We start from the raw sequence: 24,177 nt of genomic DNA, 5'->3' as shown, positions 1-24,177 counted from the left end.
TTAAGTAACATCTATCTACAAGAAATGCCATACAGCCGGCGACATCCCATTACCCATACATTTTTTGTCAGCTAAGCAGGACAGCATCTACATATTTTGATGCACTAGACTCCCCTAACCCTATCTCATCAGTCTAATATCCCTTCTTCCCCTCCCCCCTTAAGCAACACCTCTGCATCATAACAATATGTGCATAGGTGGGTAATGTAACTGGTAATTTTTTGGTAATAGTTTACAATATCCAATCTCTTAAACTGTTCTTGATTTCTATTCCAAATATAGAATATAGTAGCACTCAGTTCTGGCACTCTAGGCAGCTGCTTTGTTTGTATATATGGCGGAGCCCATTATGCTGCCAAACACACTCAAATATGATGATGCATTGTTTAAAGTACACTTGAGCGGCAGATTCAGTTCGGTCTCCTTCCATTCTGCCATCACTTTCAGTACCTAATGAATTTCAGAAAACAGGAGGCATTACATGAGGAAACACCAGATATGGTAATATATATATGAGAGTGAGTCAAATGAAAACCTTAAATTTGTGATAACAAATCGAAATTTCACACTGTTTCCTGTAAGTTGGTAAGCTTGCTACACAAACAGCTTGCAGAATGGTCTGTAGGTAGCAGCATAGTGCAGATGCACACATACCGTCGCAGTATCAGTATAAAGATGACCGCCTCACTTGCGACTTGCACCAGGGAAGAACAGCATTCTGTTATTCGGTTTTTGCATAATGAAGGTGTGAACCTACTGAAATTCATCAACGAATGAAGGTTCAGTACACTGATGCATGTTTGTCACAGCAGCAAGTCTATGAATGGAGCAGGAAGTTCACAAATGGTGTGACTTCAGTGGAAGATGCTCCTAGTCCAGGTCAGACACAATGAGTTGTGACTCCACAGAACATGACAGCAGTTGAAGCCATAGTGAAGGAAAACTGCCAAGTGACACTGAATGACATTGCAGCATGTTTATGGATTAATCATGGCTCAGCACACCACATTGTGCTTGATGTCCTCCATATTTCACAAAATGTCTGCAAGGTGGGTGCCACAGCAGCTGACTCCTCAAATGAGAGAATGATGTGTTGATGCTTGTGAAGAACTTCTTCGGCGCTTTGAACGAGAAGGTGATGGCTTCCTTGTAAGAATCGTTACGACGAAACCTGGGTTCACTCCCACCAACTGGATACAAAGAGAGCAAGCAAGAAATGGCGCCATTCCTCATCACCAAAACCAAAGAAGTTTCGAACAGAACCATCAGCAGGGTAGGTTATGCTGACTCTCTTTTGTGATGACAAAGGTGTCATTTTGGAGCATTACATGCCTAGAGGGACCACTGTCACCAGTGCATCATACACAGATCTCCTAAAAAATCATCTGCGGCCTGCAATCAAATCAAAGCGATGTGGATTGCTGTCAGCAGGTGTCCTTTCGCAACATGACAATGCAAGGCCTCACACTGCCCGTACAACAGTTGCAACAACCACAGACCTGCGTTTTGAGTGTCTTCCTCATCCATCATACTCACCAGACCTTGCCCCCAAGTGATTTCCATATGTTTGGACCACTCAAAGACACAATGGGAAGAAATAAGTTCCATTCTGATGAAGAGGTACGCCATGTGGTGCATAAGTGGTTGCGTAGACTACCAAAATAATTTTTTTCTAAAGGAATTTCTACACTTTGTAAGTGCTGGAGGACTTGCATTGAGCATGGGGGAGATTATGTTGAAAAGTGATACATATTTGTACCACTTCTGCACAATAAATAATATTTTAAAAAATATTTAAGGTTTTCATTTGACTCACCCTTGTATGCATATGTCAGCCACAAGAATGCACTTGAGTTGTGTCATACATAATTTTACACTGCACTAATGCATCCAGAAATAATCACTGTGCAAAATGTTTATAATATAAAGTGCATTGTTATTAAGTATGGCAGCACAAACTTTTCACAAACAGTACAGTGATGTTAGTGCACCAACAGGCATTCTGACAAAGTCATGTTACATTGTAGTATTAAAATAAATTTAAATATCTTGGGATGCACAATAACTGAAGACTTGAGCTGTCATCAGGAGGTGAAAACTCAAATTACCATATCAAAGGAGGCATTCAACAGGCATTATGTGGCAGATTAGATGAAGGTCTAAGGAAAAGGCTTGGCAAATGTTTTGTCTGGAGTGTGGCAGCATGTGGAGGAGAATGGAGACGATAAGCTGGATGGAAAGAGTGAGTAATGAAAGAGCAATGGAAAGGGTTGGTGAGAGAAGATGTCTGCTGAAGGTTATAAAAGAAAGGAAAAAGAACTAGCTGACACATTCACTGAGAAGGGAGTGCTATCTAGCATATGCTAGAGAAGGAGATACAATACGATAGACAACATAAAGGGAAGAGGAAATTATGCAGACCTGAAGAGGATGGCAGAAGACCGGACAGCCTGAAGAACTACCATGTGAAAACCTGCCTTTTGGCAGAACACTAATGATAATGAGTCTAACTTCTGATACAACAACTTTTGCAAGTGCGCACCCCCTCCACCCCAAACACACACAAGCACTTACATTATTAATTCATGTTATCGGTGTTATGTGTAAGTTTTTTTAATGTACACTGTATCTCATATTCATTACTGTTTTTATTTATTATGACTGTTTGGGTTGTTTCTATGTGACAGTCATACAGAAACTTTACATAAAATTTAGACTTTTTATCTTATACATGTAATTACTGTGATCTTCATATGAGGCAATTTACCCCCAAGGGAAAATTGCAACCGATTTTGAAATCGGTCTTCTTTCACATGATAGGAAAGATACAGATACTGTGGCATGGAAAGTTTTGGCATGCATGAGCAGAACGTAGTCAGTCAGCAGCAGGCAGCTAAAGAATTCACAAGAAGATGAACCTGGAGAAAGCTGCTCTGGAATCATGGCTCACAAATATGGAATCATGGCTCGCAAATATGGAATCGTGGTCCACAAATTGCCTCAGATGGGAAGCCACTGAGCTAACTAGATCACACACATATGATCACCCTACAATGGTGAAAAGGAAAGTCTGAAATAACTGGATGGAAAAACTGTAGTTTGGAAACAATGGGTGTTCAAGTTGACCTTGAGTATGAGATGCAGCGGACTGATTGAAACTGCAGCAAACTGCAGATGGGAAACTGTTTACTTATCTTCAACTTTTGTACAAGCAGAAAGCCCATTTAATTTTCCTTTATCAAGTCTAAACCAACGATATATATCTGTGTTTAAATGTGTACATACAGTCTTATTTCTTCAGAATCTGGCCTACTATAAGTTCCTTACTTTATCTGACTGAATTATTCTGAGTGTCCTGTTCATGAAAAATCTCAAAGTGTGTGTTACAAATGTGATATTTTGATTAGTGGGTTTGTGATACAGAACTGTAGTACTTTATATAATCTCTTGAGATTCAAATATTTAACAGTTGCAATCATAAACAGAGGTAATGTAATCAGGCAGTATAATTTCAAAAGTAAACCAGCTGTTTCTTTGCCATCATATAAATTAAAATTCGATTGGGAGTAACATTACAATCTAGCATCAGCACTGAGCATTTTCACAGGGCATTTAGCTGCCAAATAACTTAATTTTGCTGTCTCGTATTTATATGTCTAACATCAGGTATTATTGTTTTCATTTTCATGTTCATGAGTAACTTGAATTAATAACTTAAGCAAAAAGTCAAAAGGATTTTGTTTGCTTTCATAAAAGGCATGTTTTCTGTTGCTGTTTCATGAATAATTTCAGCATGATTTTTAACAGAATCGTTCTCCTAAGAAGGGCATGTTTTGACTTATTCCCCTATGCTTAAAATAATAAACACTACCTGAAAAACCAACTTTTTCTACTGATTTGATAGTCTTGCACAGCTACTCAGTCTTCAAAGTCCAGGTGTGGGATTACAATGAGATGGTCAATGCAAAGTGGGGGCAGAGCAATAGGCACATCTTCCTAAAGCCACTTTTTCAGTCAACATCACTTCCATAGTCCAGCAGTCCATTACCAAATGCCGTACTAATTACATTCGCAGATTATATTGTTATGTCAATGCCACAACCTACTTTTTGCCACAAATATTGTAACATATGCTTTTACTTTGATGCAGGAAATTAACTGTATAGCATAACTTTACTTCTGTTTTTTCACATTGTAGTCTTACAAAATCAATGACCCTTCTCATGTAGATCTTATACTTCCTGAAAAAATACATATCAGGAAAATCAACGACCCATCTCATGTAGATCTTATACTTCCTGAACAAATACATATCACAAGATGGTAACATCTTGTTGCGTTTAGTGGTAACATCTTCCACGTAACATCCCAGTTTCATCTACGAGAGTACAACCTTTATGGCTTGACTAGGTATCACACAACAACAGGATCTTCACATCATCACATACAGGCTCACCAAGTACTGTAGTTAGAAAACTTTTCATAAGTCATTTTGTCATTTTTCTTCTTTTCCTTGCCTCCACATGAATGTCTTGCGGATATGTTGCTCCAAGCTTCTTTGAAACATTTGAGCCAAAAGTGCCTTGGGCTCTTGAAAACTGATATAGAGGCTGTTAGCTAATCTACCACTCATTGATGAAGCCATTTCAACTGTATAGCTGTGTGTAGAGCCATGCACAGACTGAGAAACAACAGTGTTAGTTCTATCTTCTCTGTGAAACAGTGTTGGCAATGAAGACCTTTCATATTAAATCTTTTCTTTGTCCAGGCTCCCATCTGTTACACATTTGTTCACCTCTTCTGTAAACGCTTATGCTTTCTGACTAATACTATGACTGTCTTTTGTGTCCTTAAGTGAGATGAATGCAGTATCATGCCTGGAAGAAATGCCATATTCATCCTTAAGTTTGTTGATAAAAGTAAATGAAAATGTGCTGTGGAATTATCGAAGCCAACCTGTGCCCACATTTCCAGATGTCGACAGTGAACAGCAGATCCTTACACTCTTCCCCTATCAAACTAGGATATTACATACTCTTTAGAAGAAATTTAATAGTTTCCTTGACGTGAGCTCAATCTCACAAATTAAATTTCTACATTCCAAGATTTATTCCCGTCATTACTGAGTTCACACAGTTAATTTGAAGTTGAATATATGCATAAAACTTGTAGCTGGCAAGCTGCCACTCACCTCTCTACAGCAGTAACATTGCCTAAACGATGGGGACACATTTTGTACATTTCTTGTTGGTCTTCTCTGCAAACAGATGATGACTGACGGATATCGTTTAGTAAATCTTCACCATGTCGAGCTGCTTGGAGAATTTCTTCTTTCAGCTCTGCATATTCAGTACCCTGGAACAATGAGTACAAACAGTGTTGTTGTGTCTCTCACTGACATTTTCACAATAAATATGAGAAAAGTCATAGTTTTGACACAGAAAGCCACATTAATGGAAACAATTTCCTGATATTAACTGTTTTGGTGTTCTATTAGCAATTCCAACCCATTCTGTAAATTGGTTAAAATGATAATCCAAGAAAAGCTTCAGAAAACTAGGAGATTCTTGACAAAAATCTATTTCTGAGGGTGGTTGTGTACTTTTAAAAGTTAGAATTTGATTCATTGTCAACAACACTATTGACAGGAGTTGTGATTTTTTTTAATGACAATATAGCCCTGCAGGTGAATTGCACAACCACCAATTAGAAAGAATATCAACTGTGCACAATGAAAAAATACACTGATGAATCTGGAACATGAAAATCTGTATAAGCCAAAGTCCAGCAAAATTTAATCAAAGAATCACAATTTTTGTAAGTTGGGCAGTGTAACTGCTAACAGCAGGTCAAAGATGAAGTTAAACTACCCCTGCTGGATAAGCCTTACCACTCTCACATTTGATTAAATAAAACTTTTTCCTCAGAAATGAGTAACTGAAGGTGATGTATGGAGTTTCACTACAGTTTGGAAAATAATAAAAGTAATTTTTCAGGGTCAAAGATAGATCAAACAAGCCTTGTTGGAAAGCGTTGAAGTGCATTTTGAAATGTGCAATCTGTTGCATTTATTAAAAATGCAAGAATAATAAGAAATTATGTATGATGTGTGTTGTGACATAACATCTGAGCAAAGTAGCATAAAGAAATGTTTGCATTCTGAGAACAAGACAGAGGCAAGATTCATGAAAATCAGTTACCTAATCACAACTCATAATGCTAAGACATAAAAGATTTTCTTCTTATTCTGTTTTGTTTGCAACATACTGTTCAAGCAAGTCAGCTGCCATTTCTTTACTTCTAGCCCTCAAAACCTCTTAAAATTCAGAAAGTTCTAATCAATTTGATGACACAAACAAGTGCTATCAACATACAGTTTTATACAAACTATTAATTTATTTAAGATGGAATTAATTTCAAAACACGAGTGAGCACAAATGACAGCACAATAAAATCTAGTGTATCTTTTTTTCACATCTATTGAAGAAATGACTCTTGATTCTAACATTTGAAATCTCACCACATTTCAATTGTATCTCTAAAGTAAATATTTCAATGACTTCCCCCACACACCTGCGTCTTAAGCAACTGTTGTGTTGCACTGACATCATTAGGGAACTCAGTATCTTGCAGTCGCTGGGTAAAGCTGTCCAGAGCATCTGATACTTCTTGTGTGTTGCATGAGAACTTTTCCAGAGCCTGCATACAGATAAGAGAAAAAAATCAAATCAAAATACAATGAAGGATATGCCATGAGGGAATATGTATATTTATAGCAGTATAGATCAATAATCACCAAATAGAATACGTTGTGAGGACAGTCCACTAGTCACCAAGTTGACAGTGACAGATGGTTACTTATATAGTAGAGAATTAAATTAACTGGAGCTGAAATAACAACAAAATTTAAAAAAGAAAACATAACAAATTATTTGAAGCCACATATAGATCTTCAAAAACATTGAGCTATTATTTATCATTTTTTTGCTGATGCTATTCTGTCAAAATAAACAACTCTGTATCACTATTAATGGTATAATGGAAAATAAATATCAATGATCTACAAGGTACCAATGAAGACTTACAATTCAAACATATCGCAATGATAAAAAAGAAAGGACAAAGATACGATACAGTAATGAACTGTTCCCTCAAAGAAGTCTAACTACAAGAATCTTAAATTGTTCTACTTAAGAAATAGTAAACTCACAAGTCTTTGTTGTATCCATTCCTCATGGTTGTAGTTGATTTCTCCTCCAAGATCAGGTGTCAACTGTGCTTTATCAATGTACTCATGCAAATCTTCAACACAGTTGCATACAATGACCTGCAAAATGAGTATCACATTGCTGTTGTTTTAACCTTTAAAAATTTTACCTAAAGTAAAATAATCCTGTATTTACCTATATATGACAGTTACTTTAATACTGCTATTTTCCTTCCTAAATACAGGATTATGTTCATAATGAAATATGCAACATTTCTTACATTTGGGACTTTTATATTCTTATAAAATAAATAGTTCATAATGAAATATGCAATATTTCTTCCATTTAGGACCTTTTATGTTATAAAATAAATAGTTCAGCACAATGGTTCTATCAATATGTATGACACTACATGTCCAATTTAACAAGCAAACGCTAATTCAAGAGGACTACAGTTCAAATCCCCCCACATTTTGTCATCCAGATTTCCCTAAATTGCTTAATTTGATTGCTGGAACGGTTCCACTGAGAGGTCTCTCGTGTTTTTCTTCTCTATCCTCCCACAATCAGGGTTTGTGCTCCATCTCTAATGAGATCATTAATAGGACATTAAACCCATTGAATCCCCTTTTGTAAATCTAATTGTCCAGAGTTCAGTCCACAATTGGTCCTAGTATTTTTGATGTCACTTATCATTCCATCAGCACTGGCAACAATTTATGTAGCTAAAAAATTATAAAGTGCACTGTGGTTCAGAGTCCAAGTTAAACTCAAAATCCTCATAACTGTCCGAGTCAAAGGAAGGCAAGGACATATCACTTCCAACAGGCCAAGGCCTTATAAAACACCCAAGTGTTCAAATTAGCCTTCAGGTTGAGGACAGGTTTACTTTCATAACCAAAAGAAGAAAAGACATTATCTCTGGAATATTCACACTATAATGATTCAGGGTGCTTTATCAAACTGGCATACCACATCTGAAGAATGACCTCTTCAGTTTTCAATCTACTTAAGAAACAGAAAAAAATACAGGGTGTTTATAAATGAACATTGGGATTTTAAAGCTTTATAATATTTATTACATTAAACTTACAGTTATAAATGATACGTCAAATGAAAGAGCAACTCTAACAGTTTTACCAAGAACCTTATAAATGGTCAATGTGAGCACCATTTGTCACATGGCACACATAAAGTCTATAGCCGAGTTCTTCCCAAGTGCTGGATAGGCCACAAGGGACCCAATGACAGACCTTGCTCTGCATGGCCTCCATGTTCACCTGACCTAACGCCATGAGATTTTTTCCTTTGGGGCTTCATCAAGGATCGTGTGTACATGCCTCCGCCACGAGCAGACCTCCCTGAATTAAGAAACTGGATTGAAGCAGCTGTTACTACAATCGCTGAAGACACGCTTATCAACGTTTGGGAAGAACGCGCCTATAGACTTGATGTGTGCCATGTGACAAATGGTGCTCACATTGAACATTTATAAGGTTCTTGGTAAAACCGCTCGAGATGCTCTTTCATTTGACATATCGTTTATAACAGTAAGTTTAATATAATAAATATTATAAAGCATTAAAACCCCAATATTAATTTAAAACACCCTGCATTAATTACAACAGCTGAAGCAGAGCATGGCCACCCAAGCAACCATCTGGCTCTTAATGCAGTGTGTGCCTTAGATAGCTACAGTGTTGGTGTAGCCATATAGGAGAGGGATCTATAGAAAGGCCAAACTAACATAGTTTCCTGAAGGGGGACAGCCTTTTCAGTAGTCACATGGGCAAGAGTCTGGGTGACTGATTTGGTCTTGTAACATTAACCAAAAGCCTCACTAAGTTGGTATTGCAAACAAGTGAAAGCAAAGGGTAACATCAATCATTATATTTCCTGAGGAAATGCACCTCTACTGTATAACATACTGAACATGATACACTCTTTGGTAATATATGCTGGAGGTAAAAATAGTCCCCCATTTGGATATCCTGGCAAGGACTGCTCAGGAGGATGTTGTCAATGTGTAAAACAAAAGTGACATTCTATGGGTCACAGCACGGAATGTCAAATCCCTTAAATAGTAGGAGAGCATGGATTGGGTAAAAGGAACAAAAGGGGAAGCTATCTGTACAATTTTGCACAGAGCACAATTTAACCATTTCTCACACTTGGTTTAAGAATAATGTTAGATGTTTGTATACATAGGAGAGACCTGGAGACACTGGAAAGATTCAGATAGATTACAGACAGAGATTTTGAAACAAATATTTCACATTTTAAAACATTTCCAGGGTCAGATAATGTCACGGATCATAATAGTCACTGCATAGTAAAACTGAAGAAACTTAAGAAATTAAGGAGGTGGAATCTGGATAAATTGAAAGCACCAGAGGTTGCTGGAGTTTCAAACAATGATTGACTGAAACAACAACAAAAATAAAAGATAGGACAAATGAGTAATATTGAGAGATGGAATAGTGAAGGTAGCATAGAAACAACTAGGTAAAAAGACAAAGTCCTATGAAATTCTTGGAGAACACAGGAGATACTAAATTCCATTGACAAAGAAGAAAATATAAAACCGTAAGGACAGGAAGGAGGTCAGCATCGGTTATATAATCATCTGTTATTTTATTGAAGATGTAGATTTCAGCTATCAGTACATTATAGGTAGTGATGCAGACTTAGCATAGTATCACAATCCCCCCCATGAACCATGGACCTTGTCATTGGTGGGGAGGCTTGTGTGCCTCAGCAATACAGATAGCCATACTGTAAGTGCAACCACAATGGAGGGGTATCAGTTGGGAGACCAGACAAACATGTGGTTCCTGAAGAGGGGCAGCAGCCTTTTCAGTAGTTGCAGGGGCAACAGTTTGGATGATTAACTGATCTGGCCTTGTAGCACTAGCCAAAATGGCCTTGTTGTGCTGGTACTGTGAACGGCTGAAAGCAAGGGGAAACTACAGCCATAATTTTTCCCAAGGGCATGCAGCTTTACTGTATGGTTAAATGATGATGGTGTCCCCTTGGATAAAATAGTCCTGAGGTAAAATAGTCCCCCAATTGGATCTCTGAGCGAGGACTACTCAGGAGGACGTCGTTATCAGGAGAAAGAAAACTGGCGTTCTATGGATCGGAGTGTGGAATGTCAGATCCCCTAATCGGGCAGGTAGGTTAAAAAATTTAAAAAGGGAAATGGATAGGTTAAAGTTAGATATAGTGGGAATTAGTGAAGTTCGGTGGCAGGAGGAACAAGACTTCTCGTCTGGTGAATACGGGGTTATAAATATAAAATCAGATAGGGGTAATGCAGGAGTAGGTTTAATAATGAATAAAAAAAATAGGAGTGCAGGTAAGCTACTACAAACAGCATAGTGAACGCATTATTGTGGTCAAGATAGGCACAAAGCCCATGGCTAGCACAGTGGTACAAGTTATATGCCAACTAGCTCTGCAGGTGATGAAGAAATTGATGAAATGTATGATGAGATAAAAGAAATTATTCAGGTAGTGAAGGGAGACGAAAATTTAATAGTCATGGGTGACTGGAACTCGACAGCAGGAATAGGAAGAGAAGGAAACGCAGTAGGTGAATATAGAATGAGGTAAGAAATGAAAGAGGAAGCTGCCTGGTAGAATTTTGCACAGAGCAGAACTTAATCATAGCTAAAACTTGGCTCAAGAATCATGAAAGAGGGTTGTATATACATGGAAGAGGCCTGAAGACACTGGAAGGTTTCAGATAGATTATATAATGGTAAGATAGAGATTTAGGAACCAGGCTTTAAACTGTAAGACATATCCAGGGGCACATGTGTTTTTTTTTTTTTTTTTTTTTGGGTTGGGTTTAAGGGCGCTCAACTGCTGAGGTCATTAGCGCCCAGTCACTGTTGTTTGAGCACATGGAATCTGGTAAAACTCAAGGGGATGGAGGGGACACCAGAAGGACCCGACAAAGATGCAGACAAAATAAGTAAAAAGATTAAATGTCCTTGGACAAGCCAGTTAAAGTTATAAAACGCAGAATACGAGCAGCTGCTCGAGCGTCATCAGCTAAAATATCCGGTAAAGTAGATGGCAGGGACAGGACAACACGAAATTGACTAAAACGGGGACACGACAATAAAACATGGCGCACTGTTAATGCCTGACCACAAGGGCACTGCGGGGCTGGGTAACCGGAGAGCAGGTAGCGGTGGCTAAACCGGCAATGCCCAATCCGCAACCTGGTCAGAAGGACCTCCTCACGCCGAGATGGTCGGGAGGATGTTGTCCAAGCAGTTGGTAGCGGTTTTACTGCCTGGAGCTTGTTTCCTTGGAGGGATGACCAAGCATCCCACCACAACGACACAAGCCTCTTACAGACATCCCCACGAACGTCGGATGACGGGACACAATGGGAGGCTGGCCGAGGCAGGAGGACTGCAGCCTTGGCTGCAGCATCCGCAGCCTCATTCCCAGGCACTCCCACATGTCCGGGAACCCACAGAAAGCTGACGGAACCACCGTTATCAGCCAAAGAATGGAGGGACTGCTGTATCCGTTGTATCGAGGGATGGACCGGATAGGGAGCTCCAAGGCTCTGAAGAGCACTGAGTGAGTCAGAGCAGAGTACATATGATGAATGGTGGTGGCGGCGGGCATACTGAACGGCCTGATGGAGAGCAAAAAGCTCGGCCGTAAAGCTGGAACATTGGTTGAGGAGCCTGTATTTAAATGTGGCGGCCCCGACGACAAAGGCACAGCCGACACCATCGTCAGTTTTGGAGCCATCGGTGTAAATAAAGGTGTGACCGGCAAGTCGAGCACGAAGTTCGGCAAACCGTGAGCAATACATTGCAGCCGGAGTAACATCCTTCGGGAGGGAGCTGAGGTCGAGATAAATATGAACCGGAGCCTGGAGCCAAGGTGGTGTCGGGCTCTCACCCTCTCTGAAGGTGGTAGGGAGGGCAAAATCCAATTGTCGAAGCAGGCGACGGAAGCGGACTCCGGGGGGCAGCAGGGCAGACACATACAACCCGTACTGACGGTCGAGAGAATCGGCGAAGAAGGACTCGTAAGAGGGGTGGTCGGGCATTGACAACAGCCGGCAGGCATACCGACACAGCAGTACGTCGCGCCGGTAGGTCAACGGTAACTCGGCAGCTTCAGCATAAAGACTCTCGACAGGACTAGTGTAGAAGGCTCCGGTCGCAAGACGTAACCCCCGATGGTGGATGGAGTTGAGCCGGCGTAAGAGGGACGGCCGAGCGGACGAGTAGACGAAGCTCCCATAATCCAGCTTCGATCGGACTATGGACCGATACAAGCGAAGCAGGACAGTGCGATCCGCTCCCCAAGATGAACCGCTAAGAACTCTGAGGACATTAAGGGAACGTGTACAACGGGCCGCCAAATAAGAGACGTGTGGAGACCAACACAGTTTCCTGTCCAACGTGAGCCCTAGAAACTTAGTTGTGTCCACGAATGGGAGAACAACGGGACCGAGATGTAAGGATGGCGGAAGGAACGCTTTATATCGCCAAAAGTTGATACAAACCATCTTTTCTTCAGAGAACCGGAAGCCATTTGCCACGCTCCATGAGTAGAGGCTGTCTAGACAACGCTGAAGGCAGCGCTCCAGGAGGCATGTTCTCTGGGCACTGCAGTAGATCGCGAAGTCATCGACAAAGAGAGAGCCTGAGACGTTAGGTGGAATGCAATCCATAATGGGATTGATCGCGATGGCAAAAAGGGCTACGCTCAAGACGGAGCCCTGAGGCACTCCGTTCTCCTGGAGGAAGACGTCGGACAATACGGAGCCCACACGTACCCTAAACTTTCGATCCGTTAAAAAGGAATCAATAAAAAGGGGCAGGCGACCGCGTAGGCCCCACCTGTGCATAGTGCGGAGGATACCTCCTCTCCAACAGGTGTCATAAGCCTTCTCCAAGTCGAAGAACACGGCTACCGTTTGGCGCTTTCGCAAAAAGTTGTTCATGATGAATGTCGACAAGGTCACGAGGTGGTCAACAGCGGAGCGGCGGCGACGAAAGCCGCATTGGACATTAGTAAGTAGCCGTCGAGATTCAAGAATCCAGACTAACCGAGCATTAACCATGCGCTCCATCACCTTACAGACACAGCTTGTAAGAGAAATGGGGCGGTAACTAGAAGGAAGGTGTCTATCCTTCCCGGGTTTGGGTATAGGAACAACAACGGCGTCACGCCAGCGCATGGGGACTTGACCTTCGGTCCAGACGCGATTGTAGGTACGGAGAAGGAAGCTTTTGCCCGCCGGAGAAAGGTGTGCCAGCATCTGAACGTGAATGGCATCCGGCCCCGGAGCAGAGGACCGGGACAGTGCAAGCGCACGTTCGAGTTCCCGCATAGTAAAGGGGGCATTATAGGTTTCCAGATTCAGCGAGTGGAAGGAAGGTCGCCGAGCCTCTTCTGCCTCTTTCCTGGGAAGGAAGGCAGGATGGTAATGGGCGGAGCTTGAAACCTCCTCGAAAAAGCGGCCAAAGGCGTTGGCGACAGCCACCGGATCAACAAGGACCGCATTACCTGAGGTCAGGCCAGGTACCGAGGAGTGGGCCTTAATACCCGACAGCCGGCGCAGGCTACCCCAAACGACGGAAGATGGAGTAAAACTATTAAAGGAGCTGGTGAAAGAGGCCCAACAAGCTTTTTTGCTGTCTTTGATGACTCTACGGCATTGCGCTCGGAGTCGTTTGTATTCAATACAATTCGCCAACGTAGGATGGCGGCGAAAGGTGCGTAAAGCACGTCGTCGAGCACGGATAGCGTCCCTACAACCCTCGTTCCACCAGGGGACGGAAACGCGACGTGAAGAAGTAGTACGAGGAATGGAACGTTCAGCAGCATGGATGATAACAGCCGTGAGGTATTCGACCTGACTGTCACAACTGGGAAAATCGTGGTCTGGAAAGGTCGCCAGGGATGAGTAAAGTCCCCAGTCAGCTTTCAGTATGTTCCAGCTCGAAGGACGTGGGGATGGGGTGTGGTGCAGGAGACGAACGACACAGGGGAAGTGGTCGCTCGAATAGGTGTCAGAAAGGACATACCACTCGAACCGACGGGCAAGAGAGGTAGAACATATCGAGAGGTCCAAGTGGGAGAAGGTATGAGTGGAGTCCGAGAGGAAGGTCGGGGTGCCGGTATTGAGGCAGACAAGATTGAGATGGTTGAAGACATCTGCCAAGAGTGAGCCTCTTGGACAGGATGCAGGAGAGCCCCAAAGGGGATGATGGGCATTGAAGTCACCAAACAATAAAAACGGCGGGGGAAGCTGAACGATCAGGTGCATCATGTCAGCCCGACTAACGGCAGACGACGGTGGAGTGTAGATGGTACAAACTGAAAAAGTAAAAGCTGAAAAAGTAAAAGCAGAAAGAGTAATGCGGACAGCTATTGCTTGGAGTGGGGTGGTCAATGGGATGGGATGGTAATAGACGTCGTCCCGAATGAGCAACATGACCCCACCATGAGCTGGGACACCGTCCACAGGGGTAAGGTCATACCGCTCCGAGGTATAGTGGGTAAAGGTAATACGGTCAGTCGGGCGCAACTTGGTTTCCTGCAGTCCAAGGACGAGCGGACAGTGCAGGTGGAGGAGCAGTTGTAATTCCTCCCGGTGAGATCGAATACCTCTTATGTTCCAATGAAACAACGCCATCGCTAGTCAAAAAGTTGGGGGAACGAGACGGGGGAAGAGCTGGTCACCTCGATGGCCGCGGAGGGCCAGGTTGCGAGGGAACAACGCTACAACCGACGGGAGGCGGATCCGGTTCCATCGACTGGTCGCCAGCTGCGGCCGCTGTCCCTGGTTGTGTAGGAGGGGCAGCATCATTTGCCGACGAAAGGCCAGCTGAGCGCCTGGCAGCAGAGCGTCCCGGCGAAACTGAGGACGGCCGGGAGCGGCGACTCACGGATGGAGCGTCAGTCGAAACGCGCCGGGGTGGAGAGGGGGATAGAGATTTCTTCTTGGAGGCCTTCTTGGAAGGCCGAGGAGGCACAGGGATGGTGGGCTGGACCCGAAGAAGGTCCTCACGCGCGGGGTCCGTTTTGGAACGCCGGACCTCGGAAGCCGGGGTCCGGAACGTGTCCCCGATGGATGCCTGAGAAGAGGATCGCTTCTCAGGTGGCGTGTGGGGAGAAGGAGGAGGAAGGTTGGCCCCTGGGGCAGAGGGGGTGGGGGCCACGGGGGAGGAGGATTTGGAAGGGAGGGATTTGGGAGGCGGAGGCAGTGCCCCCTGATGGGCGGAGGAGGCGGAGGGGGGACAGGAGAGGGGTGAGGATACCGCGGAAGGAGTGGACACAACTGAGGCAAATGAAGTGGTCAATGGCACGGGATGGAGGCGGTCGTACTTCTTCCTGGCCTCAGAATAAGACAGCCGATCCAAAGTTTTGATTTCTTGTATCTTCTTCTCCTTCTGATATGCGGGGCAGTCTGAGGACCTAGGCGAGTGGACGCCAGGACAATTAACGCACCGAGGTGGTGGGGTGCATGTATGTTCCTCACGAAGAGGACGGCCACAATCGCCACAGAGGGGCTCAGCCTCACACCGTGACGACATGTGCCCAAAGCGCAAACACCTAAAACAGCGCATAGGAGGCGGAACGTAGGGTCGCACGTCACACCGGTAGCACATTACCTTTACCTTCTCCGGGAGAACGTCCCCCTCGAAGGCGAGGATAAAGGCCCCAGTGTCGATGCGACGGTCTTTGGGGCCGCGCTGGACTCGCCGGACGAAATGCACGCCTCGGCGCTCCAGGTTGGCCCTGAGCTCCTCATCAGATTGTAGCAGGAGGTCACGATGAAAAATAATCCCCCGCGTCCTATTGAGTGCCAGATGTGGGACAATGGAGACTGGAATGTCCCCTAGGCGGTCGCACGCCTGGAGCGCCGCCGACTGTGTGGCGGACGTGGTCTTGATAAGTACGGACCCTGAACGCATCTTGCTGAGAGCCTCGATTTCCCCGAAGATGTCCTCAATGTGCTGAACAAAGAACATGGGCTTGGAGGTGGCGAATGTCCCCCCATCGGTTCGAGAACAGACCAAATAGCGGGGGAAGTACTTCGCTCCAAGCCGGCGGGCCTGTCCCTCCTCCCATGGAGTGGCCAAGGGGGAAGGGGCAGGAGAACCAGAACCAGAAACGGTACTTTTTCTTTTAAAAGACTCGGCCGCAGAGCGACCCGATACGTGGTGACGTTTCATCTGCGAAACGTCCGCCCCGATACCACCCACTCCGACCAGGGGCTCTCCCCACGGGCGCCACCCAGCCGCAGCAAGGGCCACCTGGCAGGATGACCATTGCCGGGAGTCCTGATGCCCCAAGGAGACGGGCATCTACTCCTTGGCCGACGTGGGGAGGGTGCAGCTCAGGTATCGGCAGTACGATCCCTGTGTTGTCAGGGGGCTACAACCTAGAGGGTACATGACGACCCCACCACAACGGGCTGGCTACCGTGCTGGATTTCTGGTGCCATGGAAAGTCCATCATGATCGCTGGTGCAGATGGAGACGCACTATGGGCGTAACTGGGACAACCCAAAAGGCGTTTAGGCCCAATTTGAGTAATAGTGGGTATGGTTACAACGCCGGTGCAATGCTGAGTGCCAAGGTCTGAGTGCACTTAGGACCAGTGGTACACCACGTAAGGTGTCCTTCCCCAAAAGGCTTGTACTTCTGTAGAAATTTAGAAAAATGGAGGTCAAACCCCAAGGGGGACCATCACATGGAAGGCCGAAACAGTTGAAACTCCTTTTAGTCGCCTCGTACGACAGGCAGGAATACCTCGGGCCTATTCTTACCCCGGACCCGCAGGGGGGGCGGGGCACATGTGGACTGACCACAATCTATTGGTTATGAAGTGTAGATTAAAACTGAAGAAACTGCAAAAAAGTGGGAATTTAAGGACATGGGACCTAGATAAACTGACAGAACCAGAGGTTGTAGAAAGTTTCTGGGAGAGCATTATGGAACGATTGACAAGAATGGGGGAAAGAAATACAGTATAAGAAGAATGGACAGCTTTTGGGTAACAGAAGATATATCGAATTTAATTGCTAAAAGGAGAAAATATAAAAATGCAGTAAATGAAGCAGGCAAAAAGAAATACAAACGTCTCAAAAATGATATCGACAGGAAGTGCAAAATGGTTAAGCAGGGATGGCTAGAGGACAAATGTAAGGATGTAAATGCATATCTCACTAGGGTTAAGATAGATACTGCCTACAGGAAAATTAAAGAGACCTTAGGAGAAAAGAGAACCACTTGTATGACTATCAAGAGCTCAGATGGAAATCCAGTCCCAAGCAAAGAAGGGAAAATCAGAAAGGTGGAAGGAGTATATAGAGGGTCTATACAAGAGCGACGTACTTGAGGACAATATTATGGAAGGGGAAGAGGATGTAGATGAAGATGAAATGGGAGATATGATACTGCATGACGAGTTTGACAGAGCACTGAAAGACCAAAGTCGAGGCAACACCTTGGGAGTAGACAATATTCCATTAGAACTACCGACAGCTCTGGGAGAGCCAGCCCTGACAAAACTCTACCACCTGGTGAGCAAGATGTATGAGACAGGTGAAATGCACTCAGACTTCAAGAAAAATATAATAATTCCAATCCCAAAGAAAGCAGGTGCTGACAGATGTGAAAATTACCAAACTATCATTTTTTACATCATGGCTGCAAAATACTAACGCGAATTCTTTGCAGACGTATGGAAAAACTGGTAGAAGCCGACCTCGGGGAAGATCAGTTTGGATTCCGTAGAAATTTTAGAACACGTGAGGCAATACTGACCCTACGACTTATCTCAGAAGATAGATTGAGGAAAGGCAAACCTACGCTTCTAGCATTTGTAGACTTAGAGAAAGTTTTTGAAAATGTTGACTGGAATACTCTCTTTCAAATTCCGAAGGTGGCAGGGGTAAAATACAGGGAGCGAAAGGCTATTTACAATTTGTACAGAAACCAGATGGCAGTTATAAGAGTCGAGGGGCATGAAAGGGAAGCAGTGGTTGGGAAGGGCGTGAGACAGGGTTGTAGCCTATCCCCGATGATGTTCAATCTGTATATTGAGCAAGCAGTAAAGGAAACAAAAGAAAAATTCGGAGTAGGAATTAAAATCCATGGAGAAGAAATAAAAACTGTGAGTTTCGCCGATGACACTGTAATTCTGTCAGAGACATCAAAGGGACTGGAAGAGCAGTTGAACAGAATAGATAGTGTCTTGAAAGGAGGATATAAGATGAACATCAACAAAAGCAAAATGAGGATAATGGAATGTAGACAAATTAAGTGGGGAGATGCTGAGGGAATTAGATTAGGAAATTAAACACTTAAAGCGGTAGATGAGTTTTGCTATTTGGGGAGCAAAATAACTGATGACGGTCGAAGTAGAGAGGATATAAAATGTCGACTAGCTATGGTAAGGAAAGCGTTTCTGAAGAATAGAAATTTGTTAACATCGAGTATAGATTTAAGTGTCCGGAAGTTGTTTCTGAAAGTATTTGTATAGAAGTGAAACATGGACGATAAATAGTTTGGACAAGAAGAGAACAGAAGCTTTTGAAATGTGGTGCTAAAGAAGAATGCTGAAGATTAGATGGTTAGATCACATAACAAATGAGGAGATATTGAATAGAATTGGGGAGAAGAGAAATTTGTGGCACCACTTGACTAGAAGAAGGGATCGGTTGGTAGGACATGTTCTGAGGCATCAAGGGATCACCAATTTCATATTGGAGGGTAGCGTGGAGGGTAAAAATCGTAGAGGGACACCAAGAGATGAATACACTAAACAGATTCAGAAGATGTAGGTTGCAGTAGGTAGTGGGAGATGAAGAAGCTTGCACAGGATAGAGTAGCATGGAGAGCTGCATCAAACCAGTTTCTGGACTGAAGACCACAACAACATCCCAATATAACTTTCACATGTACAAGCATCATTCAAACTCCCCATGGAATCAAACTTGATACAAACATAAGTTAAGCAGGAGAAAGAGAATACAAATACCAGAAAAATGAGTGGCAGCAAGTGCTAAATGCCATCACAGGAATGGTTAGTGGAGAAATGCAAAGCTGGAGCAGCATGCATAACTATGGAAATGGTAGGTGCCACCTATTGGAAAACTGAAGGAACTTTGGGTGAAGACAGAAGCTGCCATATGAACATCAGGAGCTTTGAAGACAAGGCAGTATTAAAGAAATACTGGAAGGGAAAGGTGAAAAGTGGAAGAAATATATGACACGGTTTTACAAAGGAAATGTATCTACAAGATAATATTATGAAAGAGAAGAGGGCCATTGCATTTGGAGCTGCCACTGGTTGCGGTCACGTGTGTGCAATGTTCATTTGCTTTTGTGAATGTGTGTGTGCCTTTGTTGTACCCATCTGCAACTCAACAGGTCATTCTGCTTCACCTGGTCCTCCTCAATAGTGTGTGCAACCTTCCTAAATGTTGACCTCCTCTTATCTGATGGCTCCACCTTCACCTCTGACCACATTTCAACAGCTATCATCCCTTTAAAAGGAAAAAATTCCATCCCTATAGCGTGGCCACCTGGACACAGCATATATGCAGTGACATGAACTTCCTTGCCCTGTATGCTGAGGGTCCCACCAGGGCCTTCACAGACGGGCACTGTTCGCCAGACATAATCCGCCATCAGATCTCCCATGCCTCCACACACCCTGAATCTTCCCACCATTCTCAAGAACCAGCCACAAAGGAATGCCCCCTAATTACCCTTTTCATTACCTACTGAACTACATCGTTCACCAGGGCTTTGATTACTTATAATCATGCCCTGAAATGAGGGATATCCTATCTGTGATACTTCCCATCCCTCCTAAATCGGCGCTCTGTCATCCAACCGATCTCCACAACATTGTACTCCATCCCTAAGCCACTCCCAAGCCCAACCCACTGCCGAAAGTATCACACCCCTGTGGCACACACAGGTGCAAGACCAGCTAAATCCACCATCCAGCACTTCCTATTCCAGTCCTGCCACAGGTTTATCCTACCCCATCAGCTGTCAGGCAACTTATGAAAGCAGCAATGTCATTTACCAGCTCTGCTGCAATCACTGCACAGCTTTTGATATTGTTATGACTACCAACCGAAAGGTTGGTGGTTCGAGCCCACCCAGGGGCGAAATCGTTTTAATTGCCACCGAGGTGAGGACATATGTCCACTTTCATAGAGATACACAGCTATTGCGACAATTTGGCTGTGTTTGAATGATGCCACACAGCCTTATACACATTCAGCCACGTGACAGTGGAGGTAAAAACATGGCCCTATTCAGACGTTCTACTGTTTTCCTATTCATTTGGCATGTGTGACACTGCAATAGAGCGACGACCACTACAAAAGATGTATTATTTATATTTCATTTCAGCGTATACACCGCAAGTGCCATATGACAGGGCCTCTCTCTTGATGTCGATCTGCATTTGGCATCCCTTAAGTGTCGGTCTGCAGTAGGCCGCTGTTGGCCAAAACGGCCTCGCTGTGCTGGTACTGCGAACGGCTGAAAGCAAGGGAAAACTAAGGCCGTAATTTTTCCCGAGGATATGCAGCTTTACTGTATGATTAAATTATGATGGCGTCCTCTTGGGTAAAATATTCCGGAGGTAAAATAGTCCCCCATTCGGATCTCCAGGCGGGGACTACTCAAGAGGATGTCGTTATCAGGAGAAAGAAAACTGGCGTTCTACGGATCGGAGCGTGGAATGTCAGATCCCTTAATCGGGTAGGTAGGTTAGAAAATTTAAAAAGGGAAATGGATAGGTTAAAGTTAGATATAGTGGGAATTAGTGAAGTTCGGTGGCAGGAGGAACAAGACTTCTGGTCAGGTGACTACAGGGTTATAAACACAAAGTCAAATAGGGGTAATGCAGGAGTAGGTTTAATAATGAATAGGAAAATAGGAATGCGGGTAAGCTACTACAAACAGCATAGTGAACGCATTATTGTGGCCAAGATAGATACGAAGCCCACACCTACTACAGTAGTACAAGTTTATATGCCAACTAGCTCTGCAGATGACGAAGAAATTGAAGAAATGTATGATGAAATAAAAGAAATTATTCAGATAGTGAAGGGAGACGAAAATTTAATAGTCATGGGTGACTGGAATTCAAGTGTAAGAAAAGGGAGAGAAGGAAACGTAGTAGGTGAATATGGATTGGGGCTAAGAAATGAAAGAGGAAGCCGCCTGGTAGAATTTTGCACAGAGCACAACTTAATCATAGGTTTAAGAATCATGATAGAAGGTTGTATACATGGAAGAAACCTGGAGATACTAAAAGGTATCAGATAGATTATATAATGGTAAGACAGAGATTTAGGAACCAGGTTTTAAATTGTAAGACATCTCCAGGGGCAGATGTGGACTCTGACCACAATCTATTGGTTATGACCTGTAGATTAAAACTGAAGAAACTGCAAAAAGGTGTGAATTTAAGGAGATGGGACCTGTATAAACTGAAAGAACCAGAGGTTGTACAGAGTTTCAGGGAGAGCATAAGGGAACAATTGACAGGAATGGGGGAAAGAAATACAGTAGAAGAAGAATGGGTAGCTTTGAGGGATGAAGTAGTGAAGGCAGCAGAGGATAAAGTAGGTAAAAAGACGAGGGCTAGTAGAAATCCTTGGGTAACAGAAGAAATATTGAACTTAATTGATGAAAGGAGAAAATATAAAAATGCAGTAAATGAAGCAGGCAAAAAGGAATACAAACGACTCAAAAATGAGATCAACAGGAAGTGCAAAATGGCTAAGCAGGGATGGCTAGAGGACAAATGTAAGGATGTAGAGGCTTATCTCACTAGGGCTAAGATAGATACTGCCTACAGGAAAATTAAAGAGACCTTTGGAGATAAGAGAACCACTTGTATGAACACCAAGAGCTCAGATGGAAACCCAGTTCTAAGCAAAGAAGGGAAAGCAGAAAGGTGGAAGGAGTATATAGAGGGTCTATACAAGGGCGATGTACTTGAGGACAATATTATGGAAATGGAAGAGGATGTAGATGAAGATGAAATGGGAGATATGATACTGCGTGAAGAGTTTGACAGAGCACTGAAAGACCTGAGTCGAAACAAGGCCCCCGGAGTAGACAACATTCCATTGGAACTACTGACAGCCTTGGGAGAGCCAGTCCTGACAAAACTCTACCATCTGGTGAGTAAGATGTATGAAACAGGTGAAATACCCTCAGACTTCAAGAAGAATATAATAATTCCAATCCCAAAGAAAGCAGGTGTTGACACATGTGAAAATTACCAAACAATCAGTTTAATAAGCCACAGCTGCAAAATACTAACATGAATTCTTTACAGATGAATGGAAAAACTAGCAGAAGCCGACCTCGGGGAAGATCAGTTTGGATTCTGTAGAAATACTGGAACACTTGAGGCAATACTGACCTTATGACTTACCATAGAAGAAAGATTAAGGAAAGGCAAACCTACGTTTCTAGCATTTGTAGACTTAGAGAAAGCTTTTGACAATGTTGACTGGAATACTCTCTTTCAAATTCTAAAGGTGGCAGGGGTAAAATACAGGGAGCGAAAGGCTATTTACAATTTGTACAGAACCCAGATGGCAGTTATAAGAGTCGAGGGACATGAAAGGAAAGCAGTGGTTGGGAAGGGAGTAAGACAGGGTTGTAGCCTCTCCCCGATGTTATTCAATCTGTATATTGAGCAAGCAGTAAAGGAAACAAAAGAAAAATTCGGAGTAGGTATTAAAATCCATGGAGAAGAAATAAAAACTTTGAGGTTCGCCGATGACATTGTAATTCTGTCAGAGGGTATTAGATTAGGAAATGAGACACTTAAAGTAGTAAAGGAGTTTTGCTATTTGGGGAGCAAAATAACTGATGATTGTCGAAGTAGAGAGGATATAAAATGTAGACTGGCAATGGCACGGAAAGCGTTACTGAAGAAGAGAAATTTGTTAACATCGAGTATAGATTGAAATGTCAGGAAGTCGTTTCTGAAAGTACCGTATTTACTCGAATCTAAGCCGCACTCGAATCTAAGCCGCACCTGAAAAATGAGACTCGAAATAAAGGAAAAAATATATTTCCCAAATCTAAGCCGCACCTGAAATTTGAGACTCGAAATTCAAGGGAAGAGAAAAGTTTTAGGCCGCACCTCCAAATCGAAACAAGTTGGACCATTGTAATATGAGACACAATTTAGGTCGAATGAAAGACAATACAGCTACAGTAGTTTGGTTTGAGTCGTAAGCTTAGCAGTTAAGCTTTACCAGGTAGCCATTGCTATGCGTAAGGCGCTCCGTCCGTATTTATACGGGTACCCTTCCTTTTTCACGTGCTTTGTCTGGTTTGAATCGATTGCTTATTTTGCTTTGATCTGATAAGTGCCGTTTTCTTTGTTATAGGTGTTTACGTCACTCTAAGCTGAAAATGCATTACTGTACTGTGTCATGCATTGTTTGTCGCATTCTGATAGTGCGTATTTACGGTCTGTCGCCGCTCGTGGCATGACTTGCTTTATGCGCGCTACCGCCGCTTAAAAAAAAAGAGGAATCGTCTCATTAGTGAAACAATGGCAAGAGACTGCTATTTGTTGTTACTTACACTGCTGCTTTATTTGATAACCAACAAGAACCAAATAATAGACTGCGTATGATAGAACATGTTCTGAACGAGAGTTAGGCGCAAATTTTTCTCCGTTTGAAAATCTTTGCGGCCGCTTATTTAGTACATCAAATTCTGCACAGAAATTAGTCATCTTACATTTAAAATCGAGTCAGTTGCCGTGCTTCATTTCTGACTATATCACTATTAGGCATAAGAATAATACGAATATAAACATGACACGATACATATATTCTTCCGCGTTTGCTGTTGTTTCACTCTAGTTTCGTAGTTTATTAGGCATGCAGGATTTAAATGAGATAGCA

At 43.1% G+C, this 24,177-nt stretch overlaps 1 protein-coding gene across 1 annotated transcript in view; it reads right to left on the bottom strand.

The window, feature by feature from the left end:
- The window catches only part of LOC126174324 (guanine nucleotide exchange factor DBS-like), a 377,138-nt gene that overhangs the window by 140,458 nt on the left and 212,503 nt on the right, over nucleotides 1-24,177 (bottom strand). The window contains exons 6-8 of the mRNA XM_049921026.1: nucleotides 7,211-7,327; nucleotides 6,574-6,699; nucleotides 5,192-5,355 (exon numbers count right to left, since the gene is read on the bottom strand). Of these exons, the coding sequence (XP_049776983.1) occupies nucleotides 5,192-5,355; nucleotides 6,574-6,699; nucleotides 7,211-7,327 (407 nt within the window). The remainder of the gene's footprint in view (nucleotides 1-5,191; nucleotides 5,356-6,573; nucleotides 6,700-7,210; nucleotides 7,328-24,177) is intronic.

The sequence above is a fragment of the Schistocerca cancellata genome, chromosome 1 (genome assembly GCF_023864275.1).
Source record: "Schistocerca cancellata isolate TAMUIC-IGC-003103 chromosome 1, iqSchCanc2.1, whole genome shotgun sequence".
NCBI classification, from domain to species: Eukaryota; Metazoa; Arthropoda; class Insecta; order Orthoptera; family Acrididae; genus Schistocerca; species Schistocerca cancellata.
This window is presented reverse-complemented; position numbering and strand designations above follow the sequence as displayed.